The 11,857-nt window shown below is 27.8% G+C and overlaps 4 protein-coding genes across 13 annotated transcripts; 2 read left to right on the top strand and 2 right to left on the bottom strand.

Moving 5' to 3' along the window:
- Window positions 1-57: 57 nt before the first annotated feature.
- On the top strand, window positions 58-1,815 carry LOC122531267 (mitochondrial inner membrane protease ATP23 homolog). 2 transcript variants are annotated; one of them, XM_043659066.1, is made up of 6 exons: window positions 58-193; window positions 267-464; window positions 769-814; window positions 1,027-1,108; window positions 1,199-1,423; window positions 1,598-1,815. In XM_043659066.1, exons 2-6 carry the CDS (start codon window positions 272-274, stop codon window positions 1,793-1,795), a joined length of 744 nt encoding a protein of 247 aa, XP_043515001.1. In that variant the 5' UTR covers window positions 58-193; window positions 267-271; the 3' UTR covers window positions 1,796-1,815. The 2 variants fall into 2 exon arrangements, with proteins under 2 accessions (XP_043515001.1, XP_043514999.1); XM_043659064.1 differs by having other exon boundaries at window positions 158-464.
- Window positions 1,816-2,213: 398 nt separating this feature from the next.
- LOC122531275 (protein BUD31 homolog) lies at window positions 2,214-3,467 on the bottom strand. 2 transcript variants are annotated; one of them, XM_043659079.1, is made up of 4 exons: window positions 3,061-3,459; window positions 2,814-2,936; window positions 2,507-2,744; window positions 2,214-2,352 (listed from the first exon to the last, which is right to left on the bottom strand). In XM_043659079.1, the coding sequence occupies exons 1-3, from the start codon at window positions 3,152-3,154 to the stop codon at window positions 2,527-2,529; spliced, it is 435 nt and encodes a 144-aa protein (XP_043515014.1). In that variant the 5' UTR covers window positions 3,155-3,459; the 3' UTR covers window positions 2,214-2,352; window positions 2,507-2,526. The 2 variants fall into 2 exon arrangements, with proteins under 2 accessions (XP_043515014.1, XP_043515013.1); XM_043659078.1 differs by lacking the exon at window positions 2,214-2,352 and having other exon boundaries at window positions 3,061-3,467.
- A 249-nt stretch (window positions 3,468-3,716) lies between these two features.
- Window positions 3,717-7,602, top strand: LOC122531266 (putative gustatory receptor 28b). 4 transcript variants are annotated; one of them, XM_043659063.1, is made up of 8 exons: window positions 3,717-4,118; window positions 4,300-4,616; window positions 4,720-4,985; window positions 5,254-5,430; window positions 5,552-5,570; window positions 5,880-5,948; window positions 6,181-6,270; window positions 7,186-7,452. In XM_043659063.1, exons 1-8 carry the CDS (start codon window positions 4,112-4,114, stop codon window positions 7,336-7,338), a joined length of 1,098 nt encoding a protein of 365 aa, XP_043514998.1. In that variant the 5' UTR covers window positions 3,717-4,111; the 3' UTR covers window positions 7,339-7,452. The 4 variants fall into 4 exon arrangements, 3 of the variants coding, with proteins under 3 accessions (XP_043514998.1, XP_043514997.1, XP_043514996.1); XM_043659061.1 differs by lacking the exon at window positions 7,186-7,452 and adding an exon at window positions 6,333-6,564 and having other exon boundaries at window positions 3,724-4,118; window positions 5,552-5,801; XM_043659062.1 differs by lacking the exons at window positions 6,181-6,270; window positions 7,186-7,452 and adding an exon at window positions 7,536-7,602 and having other exon boundaries at window positions 3,719-4,118; window positions 5,552-5,801.
- A 23-nt stretch (window positions 7,603-7,625) lies between these two features.
- On the bottom strand, window positions 7,626-11,714 carry LOC122531263 (activin receptor type-1-like). 5 transcript variants are annotated; one of them, XM_043659050.1, is made up of 8 exons: window positions 11,559-11,661; window positions 11,363-11,450; window positions 10,872-11,050; window positions 10,550-10,790; window positions 10,210-10,481; window positions 9,313-9,953; window positions 8,918-9,149; window positions 7,626-8,634 (listed from the first exon to the last, which is right to left on the bottom strand). In XM_043659050.1, the coding sequence occupies exons 2-8, from the start codon at window positions 11,427-11,429 to the stop codon at window positions 8,497-8,499; spliced, it is 1,770 nt and encodes a 589-aa protein (XP_043514985.1). In that variant the 5' UTR covers window positions 11,430-11,450; window positions 11,559-11,661; the 3' UTR covers window positions 7,626-8,496. The 5 variants fall into 5 exon arrangements, with proteins under 5 accessions (XP_043514985.1, XP_043514988.1, XP_043514986.1 ...); XM_043659053.1 differs by lacking the exon at window positions 11,363-11,450 and having other exon boundaries at window positions 11,631-11,714; XM_043659051.1 differs by lacking the exon at window positions 11,363-11,450 and having other exon boundaries at window positions 10,872-11,063; window positions 11,631-11,648.
- Window positions 11,715-11,857: the final 143 nt, after the last annotated feature.

Genomic DNA, 11,857 nt, shown 5'->3' with positions numbered 1-11,857 from the left:
TACATTATTTATTTTTTATACATTTACTGTTAATGTATTTTATGCAATTATAATAATAATAATAATAATACTGTATAATTTTTGTATTGAAAATTTAAAATAAATAAAATTACACAAGTATTTTTTTCTTATTATATATTTAATACTCGGTACATACAGAGATACCTGCACGTGTTACCGAAAACTGTATGATGTAAGATTATACCATAACCTACATTTTGATTGTTTTTGTAACTAGTTCTTCAATATAAATTAATATCTTTAAGTAATAATGACCGTCAAAAATACAGAAAATGAAGGAAATTTTAATACCGAGGAAGCAGAATATTCTGACCTTTATCCAAGCAGAAAGAAAAGTCAAAGCAAAATCAGCACTTGGTTTGACAAAATTACCTTCAACAAACAACGGGAAAATTATCAAAAGTTGCAGTGTGAAATTAATGTTTTTCAATGTGTAAAAGACAGTAAGTTCTGTTTATTTAAAAAAAATTGTTATGATCCTTTCTACTTTAAGCGTATTATATAGTTATTGCAACAAAAATATTATTCCGAATATTTCAGCGGCATAGCAGTTAGCTGTTTTTTAGAAGTTAAATATTTTTCTAAAATTGAAAGATGTCATTATAAAAAAATAAAATTATAAAACAAATTTAATATTATACTTTTACTTTCGTAAATAGTCATTAATGCATGTATAATTGTATCACATTGTACATTATATATTGTATAATAATTAAGAAATTAAGTAAATTATGAATTATATTTCAGGTCCTTTAATGAAATTATTACTGGGAGCATTAAAAAGTTCAGGATGGTGAGTTATTGAGATTTCCAAAATATTCATGGTTTTTTAGAAATCTATTTTTGCATAAATTTCATTGTACAAGCAAAAGTACAATTGCATTTTGCAAGTTTGATTTGTTTAATCTATTTTAGATCATAAAATATTTCAAATTTCATTTAAGTAGACAGTTTGTAATGCAAGTATTCTTATTATTAATATTATTTTATTTACAAAAATTTCAGTGAAGTTGAACTTGGTCGTCATATTTCATGTGAAGTATGTGATGAAGTAGTTACTGGTGGTTATGATCCTGAGACAAATCAGGTATATATTACTAGATATCTTTGTTTATATTATTTTACATAAATAATATAAAATATTTTACATATAAAATAAAGTATTTATATATTTTAGATTATAATTTGCCAAAATACTGCTAACAGTAAAAATCGAGTTCATAGTACATTGAGTCATGAAATGATACATATGTTTGATTATTGCCGTAATAAACTTGATCTACAAAATTTAAATCACTTAGCTTGCACAGAAATAAGAGCAGCTAATCAATGTCATTGTAGTTTTCTTGGTGCTTGGATTCAAGGAACTGCTTCACTTTTCAATATTAAAAAAGCACACCAGGTAGGATACATTTATGGTATATAAAAATATATTGCACAAAAAAATTAATTTCATGGAACTAAAATATCACTTAAAAGAACAAAAAAATGTTCGAAAAGTATTATACTATGAAGAAATAAATATAAAACTGTTTAAAAAGATATTTAGTAATATATAATTATATTTTTGCTTTAGAATTGTGTTATAGACAAGGCTGTTAGATCAGTAATTGCTATAACAAATATATCGAAAGAGGAAGCAACAGAAGCTGTGATGCAAGTTTTTGACAAATGTTACAATGATTTAGAACCAATTGGAAGACGTCTTCGTCGAAATTCATTGGATATGGAAAAAGCATATTATGATGGAATGTATTATGGATATATAGATTAACATACATCTTTTAAAATGTTTTTGGTTCCAAATGTAGTCTTTTATTGTATTTTGTACTGTAAAATAACACGCTTAGAAAATAGTATTATTTTTAGTGTTATTTTGTTATATCATTTTAGTACTTGTCTCAAGTGAAACTGAAAAATTGTTATTTTTATTGTTCTAACTACAAAATACTACAACTATATGTATTGTAACATTATGAAACCACAGCTGATTCAATGTTACATTTTATTTTTTTCTATAAAAATTTTGAACATTTTCATATAATAAAACAAAGATAAGATTTTTGTTTATAATTTTATAACAAATATATATATCTCATTAGTCCTTGCAGTTAAGTTTAGTGAATTGGCCAAAGAATTATTCATTCGATTTAGAAATTTTTGATCTTTACATATATATAGAATATTTTGTATTAAAAAAATACTGCATCTTCTATTCAGAATAATCTTTCAGTTAGTTATACAGTAAATTCAAATGTAAGAAACTTGCAATTATATAAAAGTAGGAGCATTACACATATTTGTAATTTTTACAAATATTGAAATTATATACTAGAAATAAAAAATTATATACTTAAAAATGACCATATAATTAAATATAATTAATTTTTAAACTGATACTTCTTAAATCATTAAGATATATAGTAATATATAATAGCTTTCAATAATATTATACAATACTGTCAACAAGAACACAGATACACACCTTACAATTATCATCAAATGTTATCCAGAACATCCTCTGCATCCACAATGGATACATTCTACTATTCTACCTTCTTCAAGTTTGCCTTTAGGTACCCTGCAAATGCAATTTGTGCCAAAGTTAGTATCTCTGTGCTGTATGCAACGCAAACAGCACAAGTTTTCGTATCCCACTTTCTTCCACTTTGCTATTAAATTTCTGTCTGCTATATTCTCATTCAGGCAATAATCATACAGTTCTAGAACCAAAAAACATGGTAAACAAGAGTAGAGCAAACAAATAAATAAAACAGGTGGTAACATCTTACCACGACTTATTGCTTTTCGCCTGTAATACAAGTCATATATGTATCTTGATTTTTGGTGATGGATTTTGAATATGGGCCACAATGATTCTTGTTTCCGTTTGCCCTCGTGAGGTTCAGTCTCGGCTGTGATTCAAACGAAACAAAACAATTAGAATTACATTGAGCAACATTTAATTCATATAAAAGATAAAAAATAAAAATTAGCGCAACTCCTCTACTATAACCTCTATTTCCTTCTCAAAATTACCTTCGCGCATTTTCTGTTCTAATTCCTCCAACGTTGGTTCGATCAATTCCCAACCGTCCGGAGGAGGTTTCTTACTTCTACGTACTTTCGGCATTTTTAATTCATAGATTAGAAGTAGATTATTAAAACCGCAAACAGAAATGTGAATTTAACATGGTCTGTTTGTGTTCCGAAAGCGATGTTTTGTTACAATGGTAATAGAATCTTTTAACGGCCTTAGCGTTACGTATCGGAAGTCTTTGTAATTCCAGTGTTATTTTGTCATCCTAAACAGAAATATTTTTCTGAGCATAATGATGCACGTTACTCTTACTACAGCTTACAGGTGAGCAACAGCGGCGTGCCGCTTTTTCGAACTCTGGATGATTTTTTCTCCAGAAATGTCAATGGAATCTGATGTTATTTAAACATGATCTCGTATATCACGTTGGAGGCGAAATTTGCTGTAAAATAAACACAAGTGAGCAACAACATTGAAAACAAATCGTTTCAATCTAGTTCAGAGGATTAAAATAAATTCAATACTTTTTACAAAGCGCCAAAAACATGCACAAAATATTTGCGCGCCAATTCTTTTTGAATTGTTTGGAACTACGAAATTTAATAACTTTTTACATTGATGTGAGTAGAAATCAAGAATTTAATATTTTGAACAATAATTGAGTCGGAGGAACATACTCTGATTACAAACGTTATTATTTTAAATTTTTCTGCTAATTTTTTATAATTTTTACTCTTACTACAAGTACCATGATCTATCTAAAAAATAAACGAGTGGCATGACACGCGAGATCTTCTATCAGCTTTTAAGACGAATTGTATTGAAATTCATTATGAATAGTGCATTTTAGCATACGTGTTGATTATCTTTGATCTCATTAAAAAAATAAAATGATGAACGGAGAACATTAACAGAGAATATTAACAGAGTGCTTACAGATAGATCTATTCATTTTATAGTTTGCAACGGTGCATGAAAAAGAAATTTAGAAGAAAGCAAGAAATTCTAATAAAACAAGTAAAACAATAGTTATTAACAGATTGGAAGAATATGAAGAGTAAGTGAATTATATGTATTAACGTAGTGTTTTTCAAAATTGTATCAATTTCTGAATGAACAATTTTATTTTTGAATCTCAAAAAAACTTCATTTAATGTGTACATATGAATGTATGTAATTATTTTTTTTAAATAAATTTTGTTTGCGATTGTTATTATACTGTAATAATGTGTGTTTAGACAAAATCTTCGAGACAGAAAAAACTAAAATTCTAACATGGAGACCAAAAACTCAGTATGAGTCATTATCAGCTATCATTTGGATTAATGAAATATTTGGTTTACGTATATTTGAATTTCGAAGACGTCTACGATATAGCTGGAGCATAATATATGTTAGCGTATGCATCGTTTTATATTTTATCATGTATAACAAGGTGTTATCTCATTGTGAGAACAGTTGGCCTGCGTACCAAGAGATCAGTTATAAATTTGTTTTATATGTCAACATCCCAATTATTTTGCTTTGCATTGTTCTTGGACTTGTCAATACAGAAGTACGTATTTATATAATAAATTGCTAAATGTTTGAAATATATAGTAAACTTTCAAAAATTCTTTCTCTCTCATCGTAAATTTTTTCTTTTTTTTAATTTGAAGAATTCGAAGAAAATTATTGCACGATACGAACAAATAGACAATGTTTTAGAATCCTTTGGCATTGAAAAAGATTATCTAAAAACATTCATCTATGTTATACAAGTAATAAGTGCGTGGTGCATACTGATGGTAATTCTTTTTATACTTGGTTGGATTTGGTGCTGGACTGATACTGATATTATAGAAGCATTCTATTTAAATCTTCTACTATGTGTACCAATTATGATCAATTGTTCGACGAGTGTCACTTTCAACACATTTATAAGGTAAATTATACAGAAATAAAAATGTTACAAGCTGAAAATTATCTGGACGAAAAGACAGTGCTTCGTCTACGATATAGCTATTTCCAGATACTAAATTTAATTTTTTAAAACTCAATGATCAAGTACATAATTGGTGATCATTAGATCAATTCTTACCTCTAAGAAGCATTTTTCTTATAAACAATTAACTTTTCAAATATTTGTATTATAAATTCAATACTCGTGTTTCTATTATGCATCCATTTTCTTACGAAGAATGTTAATTTAGAATTTTAAGAGACAAATTGCACAAGATGAATACAGCAATAAGTGAAGTACATCAGTCATCAAATGTGAATGGTATTGATATGGAATACAAGATGCAGCAAACGGCACATAAATTTGTACTTGTAAGGAACTGTTATAATCAGAATAATTTTCTTCGGCGTTTCGTTGAAATTACAAGGTATATTTGATGTCTTCTCAAATGATATTATAAAACATAATGTCGTTTATTACATCAATAATAATAAAATCGTTAATAAATTTTTGATTTTATTATTAATCTGTCTATTTATCTGTTAAAGGCAAATGCATTTTGAAATTGTAAGTGTTTCGCGCGAACTTAATCAAATATACAGTTATCAACTTTTATTAAACCTGGCAATGGAATTTATAGTGATAATATGTACACTGTATAATTTATATTTCGACGTAATATCATCGACTCTGGCAGAAATTTTGCACTCTAAAATAGTGATACCAATAGTATTATTTTTTATATTTTCTGCTAAAGTTATTATTATAAATCATGAGTGTACTTATTTCCATCGCGAGGTAAAATTATATATTTTATTATATATTTTTACTGTGACGAAAGTGATAGCATATTATATAAATATTGGCATTTTTTAGATAGAAGTAACAGCGCAAACGCTTCGAGAAATAGAAATCTCTTGCATAGATGGTTCTATCAAAGATGAGGTAAAGAGAATTCTAAAAAAATTTCTAAATTACCTACTCTTATACCACATCACAAACGAGGTATATGAATCATACACCTCGTCTGTGATCACGTATCAAAAATTTCATTATATTTGATCTTGTACACAGTGATCTTCTCTCTAGTTAACAATGACTTATATTTCAACAATGATTTTTAATGCTCCAAAAACACATTTAGCAGAAAATTGATTTTCAATAACGATAATTTCAGCTGCAACAATTTTCATTACAACTCATTCTTTATCCTTTATATTTTACTGCTGCTGGCTGCGTTTTTCTTGATAACCAACTTACAACGAAGGTAAATTGAGTATATATATCATCAATATTGATTACTTCGAAAAACATAATATTTCTTTTCAGTTTTTTGGTACTTTAAGTACCTACTTGGCCATATCAGTTCAAATGAGTTCCACACCTATGCAGTCTTGAAGTCGCAATTTATGTAATTAATGCAATTAATATTTACATCGTTATTTGATATCGTCACATTCATAGATCGTGATTATTTATCATAGTTTACGACACGCTGTTGTAATTTATAAGCAAGCAAGTGAATAACTGAAAAAAAGATATGTATGGATATCTTGATTAATAAAATAACTTTTACAGTAAGAATTCTTCGTTAATAAAATTTCAATACGTCGGTACATGTGTGTGCATATGACGATCAATAGTATTCAGTAATGTAATTGCCATTTGCACGTTTATTATTTCAAACATGTTTACATGTTTCAAAAGTACTTAATCATCAGATAACGGCAATAATAGATATTATGAAGAACTCGTATCTCTATTAGATAATTCATACATCGTTCCTAGCACGACACATAAAAAAAATTACAGAAATTACATTAAAAAAAAAAAGAATATATATCCGAATTGATCCCAATCTCCATAATAATAATTAGTGGAACTATCGTATAGCTAGTATAACACGTATCGACTGGAGCATTTTTAAGTAAGAACTTTCATTGTAAATGAAAAAGTTATTCATATTCTATATAAGCACAGTAAAAAAACGACCAATAAGAGAAAAAAATATATCTGAAGAAGAAAATGAACTATATCTTGACTTATATAATTAGATATTTCTCTTATTGTTAGTTAAATTTTAATTAATTAATTCTTGTAAGAAACATGACTTACCAAGAAGTAATTTTCCTTATTAACATTTCCTTAATTATATGACACGAATAGATTAGGAACAACAAAGATTAGAAACATGTGCAGCCACAGCAATTGTAATTATTTTCGGTCTTGGAAGTTTCATAGGAATTTTTCTTACAATCTACTTCCTCTTCTATACGAAAACCATACGTTACATTATTTTACTTTGGATGTACTACGACTGGGACATGTGCTGTAGGGGTGGTAGAATTTTCTTTTTTCTCAATCGGTATTTCAATGGAGTTACCAAAGATAGAACACAGACGAGGTATATGAACCTTCATATACCTATATTATAATTCAAATATAGTTAAATAATAAATTTTTAAATATTTTTACTACATGAAAATGTAAAAATAATCTACTTTTAGTTCATTTAATAAGAAATTTTTTTAGGAAAAAAATGGGTTCCTTTCAAAACTAGAGTGTCAAAAATGAATTCGATTAAAATACTGATGAATTTTATAAATAAACTTTTTAATATAATAATGATACTAACTGTGATTTTTTATTACAAATTTTGTTAACATTCATACATGTCATATAAAAATAATATTATGCCAAAAAGATATACTAGTAGTCTTGTATGTTTATTACCACCTGCAAAACATTTTCCTAGTAATTAATATACATATGATATAAAAAAAGCTACTAGTATTTTGATAAAAATTTTGTTACCAATACAGTTACTACAATTATAACAACCACTGATGTAGTTGTCAACTGTCATAGTTATAAAGTTATAATTACAGTAAATAATCTAATTAAGCATGTTAATTGTAATGAACACATCAATAGTTCTCAGCCATTGACAATAATAAAAAAGATTAAAGATTCTCCTAAAATGAAAATTTCATTTTTTGTATAACATAGTGGTAACTTACTAAGAAATACTCAATATCATAAATCTAGACAAATTTAGAAATGATGAAAATACAATACTTAAACTATTTAAAATGGCTGAGGTTTTTCTGTATTAAAAATTAGTAATAATAATAATAAAAAAGTAATAGTAATAATAATAATAATAAAAAGAAAAAAATTTTTCTTAAATACACTATACAAGGACACACTACATTAATATTACTCTACAAATTATAACGTACAATGTTACGATATTGAACCAAAATTCATTGAACAAGAATTTTCTGTTTTATCTTCATCTCAAGTACCATTTTTCAACTTAAGATAATTATAAATACACATATAATAAAATGAATGAAAAGTATTTATGTAATTGTCTTTCATTTTTTGCAAAGAAATAAATTTACAGAACAAGCCACACAGCTTACTAATAAATCTTACTAAAAATTCTTACTAATAAATATCTGCATAAAATAATATGTATCCATACTACTTAATCAAGAGACAAATGAACACGTGTGTCGTTAGTTGCCAGTTTAACAAGTGTTTTTTTTACTCTAAGAATGGGTAGACGTGCTGCAGGTTTCCCATGCCAACATTCTTTCATTAATTTTCCCAAACCAGCCAATGTCTGTAAAATATATATATCATTATTTAATGTTAAATTTTTTTTACATTTACTCTTTGTAAAACAGAAAGTTCTAAAATAATACTGCGGATTACAAAAATCCGCTTCTAGAATATATAAAAATATTTTCTAGCATACATAAATGATGAGCAAAAAATAACGAACACTTTACAGAAATTTATATCATTACGAATAATTAAATATAATATTTTGTTCTTTAATATTTAATAATATTTTAATATTTAGATAATTAATTAGTTAATTAATGAATGAATTAAATATTTACTGGATCAGAATGCCATCTGTTAGGAAGGGGTGGTCTGTGCTGATCCAAACATACTAATTTTCTCATTTCTTCAATAGAAGGTTCTTGACTATTAGAAAGCCACTCAGAATATGGTGCTGCATATTCCAATGCAACACCATTACTTATACATCTTCTGCAAACTTCCCATAGTATCAAGCCTAAACTGTATATATCTGCTCGTCTGAAGTTCTCCAGACACTCTGTGTTTATCCTAAAGAAATATATCAAATAAATTTTTGCATTTTTAATTGACTTCATATATAAGATTTTAAATGTATTATTTATGAAATACATTTTACAAAAATTATTATTAAAAATGTTGAATAAATTTTTAATTATAAACTTAATATAATATAATTGAAAGTAATACATACGTTTGCTCGAGAATCTCTGGGCTCATATATCGTTTTGTACCTTGTTTTAAATCAATTCTATCTGTAGTCAAACGTTCTTGTGTTACTGCCAACGCAAAATCAGCGATTACACAACTACAATTAGTTTTAACAAGAATATTTTTAGATTTGAGATTACGATGTGCCATAGCCGGTTTTCCTCTAGTTCCGTGAATCTCAGTATGTAAATAAAGCAATCCATTCACAATACTCAAACAGATACTGAGTGTTTGATGATGTGTTAAAGAATGAGGAGTACGATTCAAATAATCGAAAAGTGAGCCCATTGGATGATAATGTGTCACTAGCCAAAGTTGAGTACAACTTGCTCTGCTTGTCATATCACTTCCGATATAACCAAGAATATTATCAAGTCTTGACGGCAGCAATTGAGAATAAACTTCAGTCTCACGAGCCCAAGCTGCCTCGTCTCGTGAAAAATATATTTTTACAGCAACATTTTCGCCATGCCATACTCCTCTCCAAACTTCTCCACCAAATCCACCATTACCACCGCTACCTAGGCATTCCACTAATGCAACTTGTTTAGCTAGTGTTCTTTGTACCAATAATGGTAAACCAGATCCTGACCCACTAGTTAAACTCCTTCCATCCAAGTATTCCTATTTCAACACATACATTGTATGTAGTATTTATATTTAAAATATAGAAAGCTACAAAATAAAAGATACAATAGAAAAAAAATCAATTTTTATATTCCTAAAATAAAATGAATTTTACATAAATCTCTGTATTATTTCAATCACACCTATAGATAATCAAAGCACACAAGTATATAATAAACATGTACCTATATTAAACAGATTAATCCATATTTGAATTCAAATAACTATTGTAAGTAATATCCTATACTTATACCTTTAGAGTACTATCACCAGCTGCAGTTGCTTTTAGTTCATGAGAATGATACGTAGTAGTGGATGTTGGAGAAGAAAATGAAAAATGTAGGATAGACGACTCCATTTCAGAATCTATAACAAGTTTATTACGCCTTGCAGCCAATGTCCTTTTTTTACGAGTCCTACATACCAATAAATAAAACAGCACTATTCCAGCAATAATGCAGAATCCAACCAAGGAACCCAAAATTGCCAATGTTAATTTAACTGCATAGTCTTCTTCAACAACATCTAAAAAATGGAATATAACATCATTGTACGAAATAAATATAAACAAAAATAAAATATACAATATTTACCTCCATTAAAGTCATGTAATATAGGAAATGGTCCGCCATTACACAAATCTGTTTGGCAACATTCAACATAATATTGTACACCATGTGGGAGTCCAGTAACATGTCTTTTTTTAGTAGTACTTTGAAGGATACGTGGCGGTAATTGCTTATTACACAATAACAACATATGCTCCATTGTTGAAGTACATCCTCTACTTACACTTTCTGCACCGTTTGATTCTTTTACTCTAGATTTCCAACACTATCAAATATTAAAAGATACATTACTTTTCCTAATATTCTTGAGGATTTTTGGTACAATAATAACAACAAGAGATGTTACAGTAATTGCATTATGGCAGATTTGAGTATATCGGCAATCTGGTCCATCACAGGTATGGCATTTAAAACGTTGTTGTCCAATTGAACTACCATTAAAAGCCATAATATCTATAGATTTCTGTGGTTCTTCACTTTCAACAGAAAAATCATTTTCTAATAAAGAAAGCTTCTCTTCTTCTCCTGAAAACGAGTCCTGTTAACCATTGAAATACATTTCAAGACATTATGAAGCATTATTTATAATCAATGCATATGCACATTTGTATGCAATTATTCAGATGTATGTATGTACACAAAATTAAACTCTAGTGCTAAGTCGACCAAAAAAAAAAAAAAAAAGAAAAAGAAAAGAAAGAAGTCAGAAAAACTCAGCAAGAATGAATGTGTTAGGTATTAATATGAAACGTTAAATAAGAAGAAAAGAGATGTTTCATTTCCGAATCATAGTTGTTAGAACAAAATATTTGTTTCACTGAAAAATATATTGCCCACCTGGACATAACTCGAGTGTCAACGATAATATAAAATATGTGATAAACATAAAATCCGCCATTGCCATGCACGTCAAAACATTGAGGAGCTAAAATCAAAATCGACACTTTCCTAAAATTTCTTTCTACGCGTGTCTACATACGATGAAATTAAAATAACTTCTATCTTTACAACATCAGTGAAAAATTTAACATACATGCGATCAGCATTGGATTGGCGGTATTTTATTTTCATATTAAAAAAAAGAAATATCTGCAGATGTCGTTACCATCGGTTTATTCCGTCCATACGATACGTTTAAATGCGTATATTACGTGTATATTAAAGTATAGCATATATATGTGTATATATATAAGATTACTGTATCGCGTGAACTTAGCTTTAGTACATTTATGCTGATAATCGATATGTAAATTAAGAGCTAAGTTTGAAATTATCAATACATATGCGAAATGCAAAATCTGTTGCACAATTGAACTAAATTCTCCCACGCTA

Source organism: Frieseomelitta varia, unplaced genomic scaffold (genome assembly GCF_011392965.1).
Source record: "Frieseomelitta varia isolate USP_RPSP 00005682 unplaced genomic scaffold, Fvar_1.2 scaffold_380, whole genome shotgun sequence".
Classification (NCBI taxonomy): domain Eukaryota; kingdom Metazoa; phylum Arthropoda; class Insecta; order Hymenoptera; family Apidae; genus Frieseomelitta; species Frieseomelitta varia.
This window is presented reverse-complemented; position numbering and strand designations above follow the sequence as displayed.